Source organism: Alosa alosa, chromosome 19 (assembly GCF_017589495.1).
Source record: "Alosa alosa isolate M-15738 ecotype Scorff River chromosome 19, AALO_Geno_1.1, whole genome shotgun sequence".
NCBI lineage: Eukaryota > Metazoa > Chordata > Actinopteri > Clupeiformes > Clupeidae > Alosa > Alosa alosa.
This window is the reverse complement of record NC_063207.1, coordinates 17,944,070-17,965,504: the sequence shown is the minus strand read 5'-3', so window position 1 is coordinate 17,965,504 and position 21,435 is coordinate 17,944,070. Positions and strand designations below refer to the sequence as shown.

General features: G+C 44.5%; 1 protein-coding gene across 1 annotated transcript; it reads left to right on the top strand.

The window, feature by feature from the left end:
- Positions 1-541: 541 nt before the first annotated feature.
- Positions 542-21,429, top strand: si:ch73-242m19.1. The gene is made up of 47 exons (XM_048227305.1): positions 542-805; positions 926-998; positions 1,094-1,204; positions 1,543-1,656; positions 1,744-1,938; positions 2,271-2,364; positions 2,526-2,674; positions 2,798-2,950; positions 3,959-4,060; positions 4,240-4,401; positions 4,541-4,605; positions 4,913-5,042; positions 5,364-5,567; positions 5,728-5,923; positions 6,314-6,447; positions 6,670-6,870; positions 7,157-7,278; positions 7,615-7,843; positions 8,026-8,228; positions 8,492-8,644; positions 8,913-9,006; positions 9,096-9,230; positions 9,366-9,448; positions 9,702-9,813; positions 9,957-10,006; positions 10,206-10,382; positions 11,319-11,436; positions 11,714-11,876; positions 12,356-12,494; positions 12,644-12,797; positions 12,990-13,085; positions 13,303-13,470; positions 13,631-13,839; positions 14,064-14,202; positions 16,655-16,775; positions 16,865-16,974; positions 17,120-17,269; positions 17,442-17,495; positions 17,759-17,926; positions 18,151-18,303; positions 18,581-18,715; positions 18,887-19,039; positions 19,380-19,589; positions 20,312-20,429; positions 20,609-20,680; positions 20,860-20,966; positions 21,223-21,429. The coding sequence occupies exons 1-47, from the start codon at positions 672-674 to the stop codon at positions 21,319-21,321; spliced, it is 6,411 nt and encodes a 2,136-aa protein (XP_048083262.1). The 5' UTR covers positions 542-671; the 3' UTR covers positions 21,322-21,429.
- Positions 21,430-21,435: the final 6 nt, after the last annotated feature.

Genomic DNA, 21,435 nt, shown 5'->3' with positions numbered 1-21,435 from the left:
CTCCAGAACTAGCTGTTGTAAAATTGTTTGGAATTTAATTGATTAACACATCACATAAACTGTTATTGAGTGTTGTTGATACACTGAACTTGTGCCCTCGGAACCAAATCTGACAGCAAGCAGCTTTGGAGTTTTGGAAGTAGGCTGCAGGCAGGCAGCTGGTGGATACATAACTGGCATGCGTAAGGTAATGGTAAGGTAAAAGCAACGACCGAAATGCAGTGTTGAAACACGTGTATGAAACGTATTAAATATGCAAACACAGATCCGGTAGCCTATAAACACTGCCCCCCCCGCCCGAAAAAAAATCTCCCGTTTTTGGAAAGCTAAATGTTGACAGGTATGATTACTGGCCACGTCTCTTCACTGGTCGAAGATGCATTGCACAAATTCGATTGCTAGAAAACATTGGCGTAGTAGGCCTAGCCCACGATAGGACGGACTTCATTCATGGTGACTGGCTGGTAGCGGTCACTGGTCACCATGGATACTCTGTTGCAACACCACTTGCAAGCGCGCGGGACGCAGTAAAACACTGAGGTTCTGCTCTTTGATTTGAAGGTTGACTGTCTAGAGAAAGAGCTCTTTGACCGTTTTGACATATTATTTAAGGCAGGCTTAGGTAAGTTAACAGTTAGAGCACATTTCCTCTCAGAATCTCAGGCCTAGTCATGTCCAGATGCAGAACATACAAAGTATCTGCATCGGTGCGCGTGGATCAGATGGAGTCCGAGCTGGCCGCGCAGTTGGATGCACTTCGAGCAGAAAATGTATTTCTTCAAGGGACTATTGGGAAATCATACTGGTATGATCAAACGCAATTGGCGAGTTGACTGGCGGGACTAATCTGTTAATGATGAATTGATTGTCAAGTTTGGTGCCACACATAGGTATCCACCTAATATCTCGATAATTTATATTTTAGCTCGGTGCAAATTCCTAAGGACATTTCTTACTTTCGTGTGGAGAGAGAACAGTGTTTGAAAAGACTCTTGCAGGTTGGTGCAGTGTAGCCTAACTTTTGGAATTGTTATGACAAGTTGTTTTGAATAGCTCAAGTTACATATTTCTCAACGTGGCATATATTCAACAGGTCCCTGCTGCACGACCTCATGTGTCCCCGGCGGAGGTCATTCAGCAGGAGCTGAAGAGCTGTATCAATCGGGAATACACACCTGAAAGTCTTCCTCTTCTGCTGCACCAGGTGAGGACGAGTGCTTCTCACAGACTTGCAGGGACGTAGCACAAGATCCTGGGCCCCTGCATAGTCAGTCCTGATGGGCCCCCATGTTCCTCAACCCAGGTAAAATAAAATATAATCCAGACTTTTCCAGGGCCCTCCCTCCCCTTGGGCCCCTATAATCAGTAGTGGTTTTACCCCCAGTCCGACGCCCCTGCAGACTTGCATCAGATGTCTGAGTTATACAGTAGAATTTTAGATTTATTTGGGCTACATATATATTTGTATATGATAAATACAAATAATATATTTGTATTTGTATATATACTCCCCCCCTTAACAACTGGAGTCTTCCCTTCCAGCACTACTTGGACCGTTCCAATCAGTTGACACAATGCAAACACCTGCTCATGTTGAGGTGGAGGAGATTCTGTCGCCACTCCACAGTTTTAGAACGGTTGTATCCTTCCTACAAGGTAAGTCATGACAGGTGAGGAGATTGTGGCCCATAAAATACATTTGCTTTTGGTCGCTTGCCAGACTCCTTTTTGGTGTGTCTTCAGGGACAGATGGACCTGCTGGTGCAGGAATATGAAGATGCAGTGCAGCGAGCGCGCAGGCTGGCCGTGTCCAGAGAGAGACTCCTGACCAGAAGGGCAAGCCCAAACATCATACTCTCCCAGGAAGATGTGGTCATCTACCTCCAGTGGCTGGTGACCCATCTGCACTCCCTGAAATCTGTCCACAATTTTCTGCAGGTAGACACCTAGCCAGCCATATAGACAGTACTGCAGAGAATCACTTTTCAATTACCACCTGCCTTATCTCTCATTGTTGTAGGAGGAAATTTAAGGTGATGGGGATTATGTAATTGTTAAAATATTTTGGGAGTAGATAAAAATATGAAAAATATTTAAGATGCTGGGTTAGATTTTGGATAGGTGAACCCTTCATTGCAAATGCAAGGAATCTTTCTGAGATTTCACCTCATTCTGTGGAAGTTTTTGTAGAATTTAATGAGCTGTTTTTTTTCTACAGACATCTGTGCTTGGTTATGTTTTACAAGATCTTTGTGGTGCTTTAATTGCAGGTTCTCCATTACCTACCTGCAAGTGAGAGGAAAGACATGGTGTCTGGAATGACTGTAATAGATGTTATTTCCTCCTCCACCAAACAGCTGGCAGGTGTGATATATATATACCCGAGAAGTCAACAAACATACTTTATAAGCTATCTTCACAGGTCTTTAAAGTAAATATATATTCATGACTTGGGAACAGTCTCTGGAGTTTGTGATGAAATGTTGTAGTAGTAATCCATGCCCTCTCCATGCCCTCTCCAACAGGAGTGTCTTTAACGACTGGGGTTCCTGTTCATATGCTGAGGCTTGACCAGTGTGAGAGGCAGCTGCAGCACCTCCTGTCCCACTTCCAGCTGCAGTGTGGCACTCCAGACCTCAGGACCCCCACTGATCAGATGGAGCTCTTCAGAGTGGTCTGTATGCACATACAGTAATACCATTGATTAATACAGTGTCAAGGCCTATACATTCTGGAAAAAATGAATTGAAGATCCAGCAATGTTTTCTGTGATGTTATGGTGGTTATTCTGCGGTAGGTATCACAGGAGTTCCGGGTGATCTTCCAGAAGCAAGAGGAGGAGAGGGCCCTGGAGCAGTACGGCAGCTCGGAGGCCTTGGAGGGGCAGCTGGGGAGGAAGGGCACCGGGGTCGCCCTGAGGAAGGAGGCCAACTGGGTTCCCTTCCTCCAGGTGAGACACACGCTGGACTTGGCTCTCAGTTCCTTCTCCTCTGCTATATCCACTACACCAGTGGTCACCAACCTTTTTGAGCCCAAGATCCCTAACCTCGCCCTGAACAAAGGCAAGATCTACCTTGAAGCGTCAAAAGAAAATCAAAGCTAAAATACTTCCAATTTAAGGCCTTTTATTTAGGCAAATGTATCAGGTCAAAAATATCACATCCTCTACCCCCTTATACAGGCGTCAATGAGATAACAACACTTTAACATAGTCTTTACTTACATGATTTTGGTTTTGATTTTCTAATTGGAGTAAGTGTTTGTGACAATACGTCATGATAAATTTGATGTTTAATCGCTGTTTTGGTATGAAGCATCTTTCACGTAATTAATGCGCACACTAAGTGAAAGTAACCTAAGCCTAGGCCTACAATGCACTCCGTGTCTGTGCAGGTCCGCAATCGATTACATTCTTCAAATGGAGAACAAATTCCTGATCGCTAAACTTTTGTTTTTTATTTTCTGTCAGTTAGCAGTTGATGTAGAAACACTTAGCATAATTTGACTTCAGCAGTGACAAGTCCTGTTGAGAGAGAGAGAGAGAGAGAGAGAGAGAGAGCGCACCTGCAAAGTGGTGCTGTGCGCGTGTGTGTCTGCATGGGGTTACGTTCGGTTCAAGTCAGAGGTTGGTTCGTCCGGTCCCGCATTCACGTTGCTCCATTATTAGATTAACGTTATCAGACAGCACTGTAAATGTATGCAGGAATTTCTCGCATTATGATGGCTAGGTCTTGAATAAATCATGCGCTATCCTATACCGCGCTGATATGTCGGCTACGCCCTGTAAACGTTGGCAAACGTGGGAATTTGGTGACTTTTTAATTGTCCTGTTATTCTCGGGATCTACTGGGCAAGTCCTAAAGATCTACTGGTCGATCGCGATCGACGGGTTGGCGACCACTGCACTACACTCTCTTTCTCATGTTAAAATCCAAGTTTTTTTTTTTATTATAAACAGACTAAGCCCAAGCATGACCCCTGGCAGCAGAAGTTCATCACCAAACTGAAGGAGCAGAACTCATTGGATGAGCTACTACAGAATCTGTGCAAGTGTTGTCAGGTATGCAGGTGCTGTTTTAATAGATGTGGCTAAAATGCCATGAAATTGTCCAGTTTACATCTGCATAATTGCTAGTATTACAGGATCATTTTGTAGTTTGTCTAAACGTTTTGAACAGTGATTCAATCACTCTGTCATATGATTTGCACCAAAAAAATAAAAACATTTTCTAAACCTAGTTGTCAGATGCTGATAAAGCTATGGAGGCTTTGAGACAGCATGCTTCTACTGTGGTTAAGCCGGAAAGCGTGGGGCCTTCCACACTGGACCCAAAGTCCAGAGGAGGAAACAGTACCTCACAGATATGGAGCAGTCTATACAACACTGTCATTACTTCTCAGGTACACCTGTTATATATAGAAATACTTTCAAATTACTGGTGCAGTCTGAGCATTTACTTGAAACGGCTCACTTTCAAATTATGCTGAATTTTGTCATATTGAAAGGTCATGTATTAAAGAAAAATGATCTGTCCACCAGGATTCCATGGGTAAACAAAGTGCATCATCTCTGCAAAACGATAACGAAGGATTAAGGAAGTCAAGGTAAGTAAAATTAATTTAAAGGAATTGTTTGTTGTGTTTTGACATTTTTTGTTGAATTTATTGTCTTCAGAATTGTGTAAGATTAACAAATTATATTTTAAAGTATTGGCTTGTCTTATAATCAGTCAGGTGGTTTATCATGGAGGAATAAGGTCTGTCATGTACAGTAGGCAGCAAGGTTATTTAGCAAAGACTATTTAAGTGTTGTGTATTTGCTTCATTCTTGTATGTATTGAGCCTATTTTACTTTAGGATTGGACACCTACTTGTCCCCAAATGTCTCCTCTCCATTTGTCTGTCACTACAGGCTTGGCAGCAGCACTGAGCTCTTGGGGCTTGAGGAGTACTTAGGGGATGGAGGTGTAGACTCATCAGAGTCCAGAGGCGCGTACCTTTCCCTGGTTTACCTGCGCTACCTCAGGATCCGGGAGCTACAGGTGAAGGGTACACTCTACTTATGGTCACGGAACCAACCGGATGTGTGAATTCTGTGTTGAAATGATCTTTCACCTAGTGTTTGACTGTTTAAGCTGTAAAAAATGCTTTTCAGCTTTTAAGAAACCTGTGGGATTTTGGGAAAGGCTTTATGTGAGGATTACAGCTTTAAAACCATTTCTATGCATGTAATCTTCATAGACTCATATACATAGTCATCTACCAGACTGCAGGTGGAGATATGTGGTTAAAATAGTAGTGGATCTTTAACATGGATTAATTGTTGTCATAGTTTTACTTTTCTGTTGCCATGCTGGTTCCAGAATGCTTGTCTGAACATGCTGAACTACATGCGGTCTGTGGAGAGGACGCTGACCTTTGACACGGCGGCTGTGGTGATGGAGGGTGGAGAGCTGAAGAACAGGAGGGAGGAATGGGGCTGGATGAGTGCAGTCAGGAGAGACGTGGATTCCAGAGGCGGTATAGGGTCTCATCACCAGATCTACAGCACACCTGTGGACTACCAGGTGAGATACAGGAAATAGTTGCAAACACAGATTTGTTCATAAAGACATGAATCCATTAGGAATAGCTGATGGACGATGATTTTTACACATCTCATAGTTTAGAAGAAGGCCTGCCTGCCACCTGTATGTGTATGTAATACGTATTTGTATGTGTATGCAGGTCCACTGTTCTGAGTTTATGGAGTTCCGAGAGGTGGAGAACCACCACGACTACTACAGCGGAGAGGGTAGGCAGGTGCGCACCCAGGACCAGATGGGTCTGTTTGTGGTGTATGATGCAGCTCTCAGAGACCTGGAGGAGCTAGAGCACACCCTCCTCCTCATAGCCTCCCACTACATCCAGACCAGGAGCAGAGGTAGGAAGCATCTACTCGTCCACATAGTGAAGTCACTTGGTAGATGATGTGTGACTGTGGTTTTGAAAGAAGTATGGATATCTGTCTGCCAATTGAGCTGTGTGCTGCTCAAATGAAGGATTATGAAGATTTGGAAGTCTGTTTGGTTTTAGGTTCAGCATTTGTTGAATTTCAAAAAGGAAAATTGCAACAAACTAATCCTTGATGTTGCACCTTGAAATACTTCAGACAGCAGCTTAATACATAGTAGTTTTTGTAAATGTGGCATTTTAAACAACTCATAATCCCACATTAAGTCTTTTTGGTCTTTTGCACATAATGATGGTTTATCTCTGAGAATCTAAAGGTGACTGCATGACTTGTGCATGTGTAACATGTCTACCCTTTCAGAGCGGTGTATGACGGAAGCCTCAGGTCAGTCTAAGGTGGACCTGAACTCTTGGGCTGGGATGGACGTGGATCGTCAGGCTGTTTTACTGGATCTGTGGATGTGCGAGACCACATTTATAGAGAAAAAGATGCAGGTAGTCAGCTGTTTGAGGAAGTGATCTCTGTCAATATTTTGTTACATTTTGTAGTTAGTCAGGCTTGACATTGCTCAGCCAAGTGGCAAATCAAAGACAATAGAGAACAGACAGGTTTTGGATCTTAGTATCAGTACCTCAGGACCTGCTCAGTATTTCTGTGTGTGTGTGTGTGTGTGTGTGTGTGTGTGTGTGTGTGTTTGCATGCATATTTGTGTCCAGCTGCTTAACTGCTACTTCGAGGCCTACCAACACGTAACAGACTCAGAGGAGAGGGTTGCCATGGCCCAGGTCATCACAGACATCATCCATCGCCGGCCTCAGCTGGACCCAGCAGCCCAGTACTGCGTACAGGCCTACCACGAGGAGCTTGTCTGTATGCAGATGCACCAGCAGCTCATCAAACATATCCTGGACCAGCAGGTGAGGCACTTTTAATGGTGGTGGTCCTGGGGAGAATGGCCCATGTAATATGATTGACATACAGTACGCAAGTCACTTTGGATAAAAGTGTCAGCTATTAAATGTAAAATGTAATTGTAAATGTAGTTGTTTCTTGTTTTCTATGTTTTTCGTGTTAAGAAATGTGCTATAATATTCAAATCATGTGTACCCATTTAGATTGGCGTTAGGGGTATGTACAGTATGAGGTGCTGTTTCAGTTCTTGCCCAGATATGTTTGCTCATAATTTTGTGTGCTCCTGGTCAGATTGATGAGCAGCGTCGATACCTCCTGCGGGTGTGGAGGAGGGAGGACAGGAGGGCCACTCTGGGGTTTGGCCTGCCCCCAAACTACACCCCCAAACAGCTGGTCACTCTTTGTGGAGGCAGGTCTGTGCTTGAGTGGTGCAATGTTATTTAAAGTCAGCAAAGCATGTGTGTGTGTGTTTCATAGGTACAATTTACAGCCTGGTAGCATTGACAAAGAGAGGAGTAATGTTTACATTTCAGACTTATTATCCTTTGTTATGGTTACTGTGTGTGCTTGTGTGTGTGTGTGTGTGTGTGTGTGTGTGTGTGTGTGTGTGTGTGTGTGTGTGTGTGTGTGTGTGTGTGTGTGTGTGTGTGTGTGTGTGTGTGTGTGTGTGTGTGTGTATATGTGTGTGTGTGTGTGTGTGTGCATGCTTATATGAATGTCTGTTTATGTATATGTGTCCGTGGTTACAGTCCTGCCCTGAAGAGTGTTTTCCTGCTGGAGGTCCACCCCTCGCTGTGCCTGGCCCGGCAGGTGTACCAGGCTCTGGGGAAGGCCCATGCTGAGCTCTGCCAACTGCACGGAGCCAATGGAGTTCTGGAGCGTGTGGCCCTGGAACAGAGAGTCCTGAAGCAGGCCCTGCACTACTGGCACACCCAGGCTCCACTCGGGGCCTTCTACAGCCCCCAGATCCAGAAGGATGTAGGTTTGAGCTCACAGAGGTTCTATATGTCTTGTGCAAGTGCCAGTGATTTATACTATTTAGCAAGTTGTTGGTTAACACACAGCAACAAATATATTTTTGAACAACTGACAGAAAAAATGATGCATGGTAAAGATAGATATAATATAAATTTAGTTTTTACCTTTTTCCTTTTTGTTAGTTGTTTTCAGAGGTGTTTTTTGAGGACCCTCTGCTGGTGAGGGATGTGGGTCTGGCTGTTCTGAGGTCAGCAGAAGAGAAGGAAATTAGGTCTGAGAGGGACAGACAGCTCCTTGGTGTTGAGACGTTCTCAAACCTTCTGGAGCTGGTTACCATACGCCATCGTCTGCTGGAGGCTGCTTTAGAGAGTGGACACCTTGCACAGTTAAGACAACACACACACACACACACACACACACACACACACACACACACACACACACACACACACACTGCAGTTGTTTATGATGCATAGACATATGAAATATACATACCGGTAAGTCATTGGAATGTTATCTCATTTGTTGTATCCTCAAATTTGACAATATAAATTGCTCATAGACAGCAACAGGAAACCGTAGCTGAAAGATACTGTGAGGAAAAACACATTTTTAACAAGTTGTTGAACTGTGTCTCTGTGTTTGAAGGTTATACAAATCTTTAGCTCTGGAACTGGGCTTTGATGACTTCCATCTGTATTTGCGACCTGTTCAGTTTGAGTTTGCTGTGCTGAAGGATGTGGCTGAACAGCGGCCCATGTTCATCACAGCTTTACTGGAGGACAACACCAGTGTGGACAGGTGCAGTTTTTCATTTCATTTGCATTCTGTTTGAATTTTACCTGACAGAGGGCCAGGGCAGGAGGCTAGGGCAGACAAACTAACCTGATAGATCATTTACCGGTAAATGCTTATGCTGGCAATTCACAATTTAATTCTGATTTAAAGAAACAGCGAAGATTATTTCAATCATTAGAGTTCCATTGTTTGTAGGGAGAGCAGTAAATGTAGTTTTGATGCCCACCTGATGCCAGATGTCCTGATGCGAACTCTCCTACTTCCCTGGCAGATATGTCCCCTCTAGTCTGCCTCTGGCTATTCAGGAGCTTGATGTCAACCATATCGGTAGATTCAGCTTTCACACTCGGGAGGCAGTCATGCAAGCAAGTAAAATACTCTGTGTTAAGTATGGCTTCAACTATATATTTTGTGTTTTGTAAATTGTGTGTAATTTCAGTTGCCATTTTCACAGCTCTTGTATGGATCAGGGATTGAAAACCTGCAGGTGACCCTGGCATGTCAGGTGACACAAAAGAATACATTGATCAGTGCTATCAAGCAAGCCTCACTTTGCTATTGGGCAGAAGTTGCAGCAGGGTCACAGCAGGTACAGTAGGCCTCTCTCTCTCTCTCTCTGACCACACTGACCCCGGCCACATTGGCAGGATTTAGGTACCTTGTGATTGTATGGCTGTATTTATGGTGAACTGGACAGAGCTCCTTCAGAGTACCTTCCTTCCAGGTTCAGCATGAGAGCAGACACCCAGAGGAGAGGAGCCCCTCCAGTAAAGCACCCAGACGATATGCATCAGACTCAAGGCACAGGTCAGATCAATCTTTGCAATAGCAGTGAAAATAAGGACTTGAATGGATGTTCTGTGTTCTACCGTTGCGATAACTGATTGAGTCATTTGTGTTTATCCATAACTGATGAATTATTGATTATCCCTCTTTCTTCAGATTTGCAAAGTCATTCATGTCTATCCATAACTGATGAATGTCCCTCTTTCTCCAGATTTGCAAAGTCATTCATGTCTATCCATAACTGATGAATTGTTCATTATCCCTCTTTCTCCAGACTTGCAGAGTCATTTGTGTCTATCCAGCTGGAGAAGACACGGCCAAGAGATGAAATGCTGAACGCCTTCATCAAGCGGAGGGAGGCAACAGGAACCCTCCTGCAGAACACGGTTAGTAACACAGTCCCACAGGCAGAGCAGAACTCTTAACATCGCTTTTTAGCAGCTTAATGTTGAAACTAACCATCCTTCAGACTTATCTATAATCAAAACTGGCTGAGAGCTTTCCTCCATAAACTCCCACTCCACCACAGGATGAAGCAGCAAAGACCAAGAGGAAGCTGATCCTAGAGTTCTGCTCCAAGTGAGTGAGCTTCAGCTGGTAGACTCAGGGGCCTCTTCAGGAGGTTAAGAACTAGCATTGGGAGGCATATGGAAGGCTGGCATCTTGCTATTTCTGAGTTGTTCTTGCCTTAAGAAAACCTTGAATGAATGTTACTGTGACTTAAATTCCTGTTAATGATGTTACTGACCAGGTATTTGTTTCTGCACACACCTTGCAGGCTTAGTGTTAGCATGTCTCAGTGCTGTGTCAGAGCACAGATTGTTGCCCTGTACCACAGCCTCACATTACTTTTGCAAGACTTTCCTACCATCTGCCAAACCCACTTCATGATGGGTAGGTCTAATGAAGCCAAATCAAACCAGGACTCAGAGAAGGCACTCACAACAGATCCCAGGTAAGGATTGATTACTTACAGACTTGTCGTTATTGGTCTTTTTTGTTTGTGTGTTTTATCTGATTGGATCCATTCGCCTTATTCACCCGGAGGCCAGAACGAGGCTACAGGGTACACTTGCCATTACACCTAAGTCCAGCAGATGGCGGTAATGCACTTCGTTTTCAAACTGCCAAAAAAAAAAGCTCACCGAAAAAGAAGAAGGGTTCGCTGGCCTGTTCTTTTTCTTCTTCAGTGAGTTTGGCAGTTTGCAAACGGACTGCATTATCACCACCATCTGCTGGACTGTAATGGCAAGTATGTAGCCTCGTTCTGGCCTCCGTGTGAATAAGCCTAATTGTAATTCGAGATCTTAAGCTGTAATGTGTATGATGATAACACTGAAAATGTTGAGTAGAGGCCCCCAAAAAAGGGAGTGAATATATATTGTTTTTCAGTCCAAGACCAGGTTAAATTGCAAGCTAGTTAAAGCAACACCAAAGCACTTTTCCTCCATTTTTCCTCCACTTTGTTTATCCAGCACCGGCTTTGCAAATAACAAAGTCCACAGACAAGGTAGAGTATGTTGCATGATTTTATGAAAGTATGATGTATTGTGACATCAGAAGCAAGTCAAATTGGTAGTTTCTTATGTCTTATTCCATCGAACTACAGATCCGCTACCCGATCTGGCAAACTTGCATAGCCGATAGAGGGTCGCGAAGCGAATGCAGAAGTGCTGTTCACCCTATTACGAGTTGATGAACCACTGAAACGATTTTGGAAACATTATTTTAAGATACAAAAAACTCTTTGGTGTTGCTTTAACAGAAACTACCTTTCAGGCCTTTACCACTGTTTAACCTTGACCTTTAAGTTGTAGCCTTAACCTTAACCTTAAAAGACGTCAGCTGTGAGAGCCTTTAGAGCTAGAGTGTGTATGTCATGCCATTCCAGAACGTTCCAGCAGCGCCCCAGAGCTCTGTTGTCAGCAGACGGAACTGTTCTCCTCAACCTGTGGTTCCTCCCACACTACACAGAGACTCTGCTCATGTTCCGAGGCTTGGAGGAGAAGGCAAGCTATTCATATGAAAACACCTAACTGTAGTTTCTCAATGTTTATACACATTTAGCATACAATACAGTATAGTCATAGCACAGTTATAATATACACACCATGAATGAAGCAAACATTTACTAAGAGATTGTAAGTGTTTGTATGTGTGTTTATTTGTGTATTCATTTCTCCCTCTTTCTCTGTGTGTGTGTGTGTGTGTGTGTGTGTGTGTGTGTGTGTGTGTGTGTGTGTGTGTGTGTGTGTGTGTGTGTGTGTGTTTGTGTGTGTCCTCCAGACATGTCAAAGGGCACTTCAGCACATGTTGGCCATCACCTCTGCCCTTCATGACATTGTGTGTTACACCATCAGCTTTGCTCGCTTGGGGAATGCAGCCTCTCTCCTCAGCTCTGCCAGCCAAAGCACTCTGACAGCTGACTGGGGTGGGACCGAGAGTATCAGTATGTCTCCTCACAACCTTTTACCCTTCCACTCAAAGAGCAACAATTGTACATTTAGGACAATGCTGAAGTGTGTTCAGTTGAAATCAAGTTGACATCTCCTCACTTAGTGCATCCGTATGTGCCCTCACAACCTTTCATCCTTTCACTCATCTGACATTCAAAATACTGGTGAAGTTTGTATATCTGTGCAATAAATGTCTACGTTGGTGTTAAATAAACCAGGTCTATGCCGATAGAATTGACCATATACACGACACACACTGACTTTCTTGGGCTGATCAACTTACTGCAAAAGAAAGACCCTCTTGCTCACCTATAGACAAGAGCTGAAATTTGATGGCCATAGAGCAGACTTATTTGAAGTTGAAGTAGTCAGTGATGTGGTTATATCATTTTAGATATGATATTATGATATGGATTCTCTGTATGCTGAGGGGCACAGTTCTTACTGCTTCACTCTAACATGTGCTCATAAGGTGCTGAGCTCTGGGACATTCAGCAGCATGTGGACTCTCTCTGTGACCCGCGCAGCCCGAAGGCCGTCGGACATCTGCTCCAGCTGCGCAGACAGGTGCTATTCCTGCTCTTTGATGCAGCCACACGTCACATAATCAGGTGAGCTGGAGTTCGAAACTGTAGACAGAATGGTTTGATGCAAATGTGATGCCCTCCTTATGTAAATACACTTTACAATGCTGCTTGTGTATCCCAACATGGTTTTTACATGTCTACTTTTTCACAAATGTTTACTCTGCCTCTTTAAGAAAAACATTCCTGTCCACTGGAAACACTGCAGCCTATCACAGTGTGAATGACAACATGGGACACGCCCTCCCCCTCTTGAGTGACAGCTTGAGAAAAAGTGACCAGAGCTACCAGCTGCCTCTGCCCCAGCCCCTGGAGCCAGACTGCCCTCAGGTGAATGACTAACCTGTTCTATTTATGTCAGGTGGGGTGCTACCTGACCTCAGGCTAATGTCACATGATCACATTAACCTGTTCAGTTTGTCTGACAGGTCTTAGTACATTGTGTATGCCTGTGTGCAAAGAGCTATTAGTGTGGTTCATAGAGAGCAGAGGACCTTCAGGATTTTTTTTTTTTTTTTGCAGGCGCAAAGACTGTTTCCATGGAGATGGTTTATGTTGTGCCACGGACTCCATCCTCTGGATGTTTGGGACGTTCCCCCCATAGAGTTCTGCATGCAGGTACAGTGCATTTGTCCTATGTTGGTTTGATTGCACCAGCTCTGTCATCCTCCTCTGCCCTTTGTGTGATACACCACATCCCTCATAGGGGTCTGGTGTATTTTGACTAACTAGGGTCTTCTTTATTGGGAAGTTAGGGAGTTTCAGCTGATGGTGTTATCTAGCTGTCTGTCAAGGGTTTGAGTCATCTTTCCTGATTTGTTAACTGTTACTCCAGCTGTGTCTGAGTGGCCTAGGAGAGCGCAGCCGGCAGGTGGCCAATGGGGAGCTGCTGGGCGTGTCTCTGCAGCTGGAGGAGATGCTGAGCAGTGGGCAGGCAGTGGGTACTCTCCAGCTGGACATGACTGCACAGGCCACTGATGATGTGCAGAGAAATAAAACTCAGGTAAATGACCACTTATCCTACTGTATGTCCCTTAAAATACACAGAGCATTTCGGGTGTGAAAATATAGTTGGTCTTGCACTGTATTTCAGACACATTTCTGACACAGTTTTGACTTAGAAATGTGTCAGAAATATAAGACCAAGTACATTTCTTCTGTAGGAGCCGGAGGAATGTGTTGTTGCTGAGGCTGATGGAGACTGCTCTGTGAAGAGACCCAGAGACCCCACCTTTGGCCTGGAGCAGCAGAGAGGCTTCCTGCTACTGTGGAAGCAGCTGGAAACGCTGAAGGAGATCTGGGGCTGTCACAGACTGGGCGTCCAGCACATCCACAGCCCCACTCACTACCAGCACTTTACCACACTCTACAGGTGCGGAACGGCCCTGTGGCTCTGCCGTGGGTCAGCGCTTACAGGATGAAGCAACACAAAAAAAAGTTCTGTTTTTTATGATTCGGCTGTAATCACTAATTGAAACAGCGGTATTACGGCGTGTTGTGCAATATGAGTGGGTGTGTCTTTGTGTTTGTGTTTGGGTGCTAATACATTTTAAAGTAGGTGTGCATCATGGTTATGTTTTTGTTTGTGTATTACAGACAGGAGATCCAGTACCCCAGTATGAAGGCTCTAGCGCAGCACTTGGGGTCTGAGCAAGAGTATGAGGCCCTGTTGGTGGATGGCCAGCCTCTGCCGCCCCCTGCTGGAGCCTCCGAGGTGGAGCTGAGGACTTGGGAGGTGCGCTATGACAACATTGCATTGTACAGATCACTAGATCAGGGGTTCCCAAAGTGGGTGTCGCGACCCCCCGGGGGGTCCGGGACGACGAGGGGTGGGTCGCGAAATGATTTCCATAAATCAAATAAATTTGGAAAAAATTAAAACCACCGCAAGTCATCTGTCAGCCAGCATGGAGGACGGACTGGTTGAGCTGTCATGTGACCGCACTTTAAAGACAGAGTTTAATTCCAAGACGCTTGCTGAGTTCTGGATTTCAGTCGAGAGGGAATATCCACAGGCTGCGATGGACGTACTGACGCCGTTTGGCTCCACATGCCTGTGCGAAAAGACTTTATCTGCACTGACATATATTAAAAACAAATACAGATCGCGTCTAAATGTGGAGGATGATCTCCGTGTGGCCGTCTCCACAATTAAACCAAGAATGGACTTGCTGTGTTCCATCCATCTCATTAGATGAGATTAACGCTGAAACATAGTCGCCAAAATGTAAATTTGCGCAGCAACAATGTACATATGTTTACAACAGTTTGTGGATATTACCCTGACTGAGATATTCTTCTGTTAAAGCAACACCAGTTTTTTGTACATTAAAATATTGTTTCCAAAATCATCAACTCGTAACAGGGTGAACGGCACTGCATTCTCTTCGTGACCCTCTATCGGCTATAACCGCACTATGCAAGTTTGCCAGATCGGGTAGCAGATTCGATGGAATGAGACATAAGAAACTACAAATTTGACTTGCTTCTGATGTCGCAATACATCATACTTTCATAAAATCATGCAATGTACTCTACCTTGTCTGTAGACATTGTTATTTCCAAAGCCAGTGCTGGATAAACAAATAGCATGCGTGCGACAGGAAAAGTGCTTTGGTGTTACTTTAAAATGGAAATTAAAGTAATGTTTCAAAGTTGCACTCATGTTACATGGATATTATTTTTTCTGCTTTTATCATATAGTAAAGTTCTATATGTAAAATCATAACAGGCTGCTGGGTCATTCCACGTCAATTCAACCAGGGCCCACGCACTTAGGTCTCAAAAAATTCTGAAAAAATTACCAGGTGTACCTGTGTTACCCAGGAGACACACTGTAAAATTACTCTTATGTAAGATCAATACTTTCCAAGATACAGCCAGTTTTACAGGGGGAGGGGGGTATCGATTTTGTTCAGCCTCTTTTTTTTGTCAAAGTTCACAAGCCCACAGCGCAAGAACTAAACCATGTAGGAGGCTCAAATTTTGCATGCTGGTACATAAATAGGAATAGTATGTAGCAAAATCGTCACGTTTGGTCTGGATAATCCTGCATGGTAATAGCTGTCCCTCAAAGTTGATACAAATTTTGTTGGAGTTTTTGGCTGGGCTCTGTTTAAGCCTTCAGAAGACATATTTGTACTCAACATAGGCTCTTGATTTATTTTCCTTACTGAGATAAGTAGAAACACTCTCACAAAAAACAATGAACAGAAAATAAATTCCTTCAGGGTCTGAACAGCAGACTTTACAAGTCTAAAAAATCATTTTGGTTCTCATTTTCAGAGCACCCAAACACCTTGTGGGAATATACAAAGATTTTTTAAATATTTTTTTCTTTATTCTCCATGATCTTTTCTTTTCAAAAACACCAATTTGACTTGTCTTATGCCAATCTTTCTTTTTCACTTTCCACCCTGAACATGGGCAAAATGCACCATTGACATCAATATGTTTTGTATAGAGCTACCCTAGGTTACTCTATACAACCACAGGTGGCAGTGTGGTGAGCCCAGCCAAAAACTCCAATAAAATTTGTATCAACTTTGAGGGACAGCTATGACCATGCAGGATTATCCAGACCAAACGTGACGATTTTGCTACATACTATTCCTATTTATGTACCAGCATGCAAAATTTGAGCCTCCTACATGGTTTAGTTCTTTGGCGCTGTGGGCTTTTGAACTTTGACAAAAAAAGAGGCCTAACAAAATCGACACCCCCCCCCCTGTAAAACTGGCTGTATCTTGGAAAGTATTGATCTTACATAAGAGTAATTTTACAGTGTGTCTCCTGGGTAACATAGGGTACACCTGGTAATTTTTTTTTTCCTAATTTTTGAGACCTAAGTCGCGGGGCCCTGGTTGAACTGACGTGGAATGACCCTGCTCTGTTAATTTTTTGTGTTGTCGTTAAGCCCGTGTTTGGATAAGCCTAGATATGTATGGCAAAAGCACATTTTATTTTATTTTTTTGAGGGATAGTAGGGGTCACCAGTCTCTGGCACGGTTATTTTGGGGGTCGCGGGTTGATAAGATCAAGAGTATTTGACATTAATATTAGCATTTTTGGCAAAAAAATATATTAATAGAAGTGTCTATTAAATATATGTATAAAACTGAGAATGAAGATTGTTTAACATGTTGGTGGGTGTCTGTGGGTGTGTGTGTGTGTGTGTGTTGACCCAGCTGCTGAGACTGCTGGAGAGCATGGAGTGTGACATGATTAAAGCAGTACAATTGAAAATGGCCAAAGAGACGACCTTGCTCCTGTCAGAGAGGACACGGCAAGACACAGCCTTACCCACAGGTAAAGAAAAACATACTTTTAGAGCTTTAGTATTTAGAGTTTGAATACTAGCTCCAATCTAAATATTCCCCCTCTGTGTGTGTATACAGATGTGTGGAAGAGAGGCCCCATGAAGCACTGTCCGACACCAGAGAGGCCACTGATTGTGGAGAACTTTGTGCATCAGCTGCTGTCTGGAGTCCAGAATTCTGAGGGGCAGGTAAAGCCACATTGACTGTGATAGATAGATGCTATTATTTATCCACAGGGAAATTCTTCCTCTACATTTGACCAGCGGGCAGCCATTGCTGTGGCCGTGAATTTGTGGAAATGGTGGTGGAAGATGTCATTTGTCTGTTCCCTAGGTGTCCTTCTCCAGTGCCCATCTGCAGCAGTGTTTGAGCGCTCTGTCGCGTGACGTGATTGGCCGCGAGCGGAGCAACTTCCTGTTCTACTCCCAGTTCTATGAGCATCTCCTGCAGCAGGAGACCCAGCTGCTCCATCAGCGGGAACAGGTAGCCATGAGTCCAGGAGGTTTACGGCTCTCTCCACTGTGGTAATGTGGAGGGGAGCCATGTAGAGAACAATGTTGGGACTATTTCTTTGGAACTGACGTGGTGCTGGGGCTCATACAGTCTATGTACAAATACATATTCAGTGTAAAGCAGTTTATTTTTCATGCATTAGGATGTGAAGAACCTGGAGGAATATCACATCCAGTCAAGTGACCCTCTCAGTAAGGTGTGTGTATTTCCAGTCACAGGTACATCACATTAACCTCACACTTCGCTTAAGTGTTTGTGAACTTTGTTTTATGGTTAAATGTGCCGTGTGACCCATGTTTTTCCTCATGCTGTGTCCCAGGCATGACCCATGTTTCTCCCCGTGCTGTATCCCAGGCATGACCCATGTTTCTCCCCGTGCTGTGTCCCAGGCATGACCCATGTTTCTCCCCGTGCTGTGTCCCAGGCATGACCCTTGTTTCTCCCCGTGCTGTGTCCCAGGCGGCTGCTCTGTGCCGGGGGCTGATGGTGGAGATGACGGCCCTGAGGGCTCAGCTGGCACACGTGAAAGAGGAGCGCAACACCCTCCAGCAGCAGCTGAGTGCTCAGCACAGACTGCACTATGACACCCTTGTGCAACGGCTCTTCACCACCTGCCTCCAGCTCAAGGTGGGAGACCTTTCACACCCAAGCACAGATAACCATGATAACCCAAACTTACGTCACACACCCCAAACCAAACTTATCATTTTAGTAATGCATAGAGGATGTGTGTATGGTATACAGTATGTGCTACTAACAAGGGAACATCAGCTGTCTGTAAGCATAATGACCTTGTACAGTTAATTTGTTTCTGTATTCCTAATCAAGTGTCCCTGTGGTGTGCCTGTTAGTCACGACTGGATGGTTACCACCAGAAGATGGAGGAGGACGTGCTGCAGATGGTTGGCAGAGCCCGACAGGAGGGAGTGGAGCGGATCTCCAGGCTCCAGAAGAAGTATGGCTCCTCCAGAGAACCTGAGGACCTAGCAGAAATTCTGGTTCAGGTGAAGAGATTAGTTCTACCGTTCCCTCATGATATGACATAACTGGAATAAAAAATGTACATGGCCTTATGGTCACTGAGATTAGTGCTAAAGTGAGCTGTTGGCATAATTTGTTCTAACAAGGGAGTTTTCACAATGAAAATGAATCATTTTGGATGAACATTTTATTATTGTTTCTTGTGTGTAGAATATGTTGAAAGTGTGTTGCATAGTACTTAGCTAGATTTATTTGAGGAGATTTTGTCTTTTTAAACCTACTGTACATCTCTGCGTGTAGAAAGAGGCACAGCAGGACCTCCTGATAGAGAACTCCCAGCAGAGGGCTCTGATGAGGAAGCTACAGGCACTGGGTCAGTGGAGAAAGGTGGTGGCTGTGGGAAAACTACAGCGGGAGCTCCTCAGCACCAAACAGGTACTGGACCTCAGGGAGTCTGGACATCACTCACGCAGGAGGATGATCTAGAGTGAAGTATATTGATAGGGTGGCTACATAATATGAACACTTGACATTTTTGTGTAGAGAGAAGGCCATTGAATGTTTGAGAGTTGCTTGTAAGTGAATCTGTACTGTATGTGTGTGTAGAGGGAGCTGCAGAGGCAGCTGGCCTGCGTTAGAGTGCAGCTGGAATCTGAGCAGCAGGGGGCGCTGCTGCAGCAGGAGCTGGAGGCCCTGAGGGAGGTCATGCAGCATAGCCAGAAGGAGGTCCACCTCGCCAGGAAGCAGCTCAGCCAAAAGGTAGAGCCCACCCGCTTTCCCATCATTCCCACACGCTTTACACCCCATGGAGTTTAAGCGCAACAAGTCCTGTTAGAATGTGAAAGCATCCCTGCGACTGTTACTGTGACATTGTTGGGCGCAAGTACCTCAGCTTAGGATGCAACATGTTAGGGCAGTGTACGTGCTGTTGAAGATTTGAATACTGCCCTCAGTGATGGGATAAATTGTGTCTAAATGCTGGTGAAGGCAACTAGTAACTCGTACAATTAATTCAGAGAGAAAGAGATGAGATTAAAACAGTGTACTTGAATTATGGTGTGTGTGTGTTTAATTCAGAGTGTGTTCCACTGTTTGTCAGAGCCAGCGCCTGCAGGAGGTGGAGCAAGGCGGCGCCCAGGAGGAGCGCATGCGCATGCAGCTGCACAGCTCGGGAGCGCTGGGTCTGCAGCGTCTGCAGGAGGAGGCTGAGGACAGAGAGAGGGTGATAAAGGAGCTCACCAAACAACTGCACACTGGACGCAGACATAGCCAGCTACAGCTGCAGCACAGCAGCAAAGAACTGCAGCAGGTGAGACACACACACACACACACACATTTACAGTCAGGTATGGACATTAACTTCCATACAAGGGACAGCTGACATAGCAAGCTATTAGTCCAGCAGCACATTGGAACACAGGGGTGCTTATGCTATGGATGTGTACAGTACAAACACACATTAACTAATTGTAACATGGGTTGCTAGTACTACAGATCCTACACAGTATTGAAAAGCTATATCTGTGGATAGTCCACACACCTACATGTTGTTACAAACAATTGTAGGCTTCAGTGGAGAGCGATGTGGAACAGTACCAAACATTGTAGATAAAAATGTGAGTGTCGTGTGTCTTTCATCTGAGGAGTGAAGGTGAGTAGTACATTTGGTTTGCTGCAGTTGGAGGGTGGCATAGAGGGTGGTGGTATCCTAGGTGAGGGTTGGTTTGTGTTGTGTAAGGAGTACAGTCATTTCCTGTGTATTAGCCGCATTGTGTATAAACCTCAGAACAGTGTTTAACCCTTAAAGGTGTAGGTTTTTGAACATTCTAAGTTCCGCAACAATTGAAGGTTCTAAAATTCTATGTTGAATTCAATGAACCCAGATATTCTTTAGAATGTTAATTTCCCAACATTCCCGTCACACCGGTGTGACGGTACTCCTTTAAGGGTTAATGCAAGTCAAATGCAAAATCAATGTTTAAACCTCGGCTAATAGTAGGGAAATTACAGTAACTGTGGTGTGTTGTGTAGGTGAGGAGTAAACTCCAGCAGGAGAGGGGTCTAAAGCAGGAGGCCTTTCAGCTGGTCAGTCAGCTGCAGAGGCAGGTCAGTGCAGGGACGGCTCTCCCCAGCTGCACCTCCACACCAGGTAACGTCACAGCTCAGCTACATGCTCCGCAGATCCAATCAACCAGTGTTCAATAAACATAATGCACCATCATTACATTGCTTGTTCTCATAATGCTTGAAGTAAGAGTGTTTCTCACAGTGTTAGAGGTAATATCATAGTATTTCTTTAGGAGGGTAATTGATGAAGCTCTACCTTAGGTCTAGTTGCAGGCAGAAGCTCTAGGACCTCCCCCATCCTCTTCCTCAGAAACTCCAGAGGATCGTCCTCAGGTATGGTTAAGTTGCTTCAAGGGATTCAGCTTTGTTATTGCTAACCTTACCAAAGCTCATGTTCATGATATTTGTCTAGATTCACACTAGCTCTAGTGGTGTCTAGTCTAGGCAGAATTCAGCAGATATTGCCGCTTGATATGAGTGTCCCAACTGAGTTCTGCTCCTCTGTGTATCAGGTACGATGGCCAGAAAGCTCAGGAGAGACGACACAGAGGACAGCGGCGTAGAAGCACTTCAATCAGTTAACACGGACGCAAAGATGGTCTTCTCAAAGTCAAAACAGGTGAGGACAGACCCTTGAGTCAGCGATCATGCTGTGTCAGTTTGCATGCCGTGAAGTCATCAGATATCTATGAGCTCAGTCTGTTATCACATTCCAATCAGGCTGTGATCGGATGCATGCTGGACTTCATACAATGCATTTTGGCATTGTGTGAATCCCAACATCCATTGCTTTAAGCCAGCGCCATAAGTGGCTACTTGAAGACAAACCCACCCATTCACTTGTCTAATTTTGATGTGTTGATCCCTTTTGGCAGAGTCTCTCTCAACTGCGTTTGCACTCCTCTGAGGCACTGTTACCAAACCTCACTGATGGGCGTAGCAGCCCTCTCCTCCTCACCCTGCAGAGACCATAGATGGATGTCTGCGCACTCAAACTGCTGTTTATGTTTCACATATCATTTCTCTAGACACAAACATAACAAGCATGTTTTAAAATAGAGGCAGCAATTCACTTCATTTTGAACATT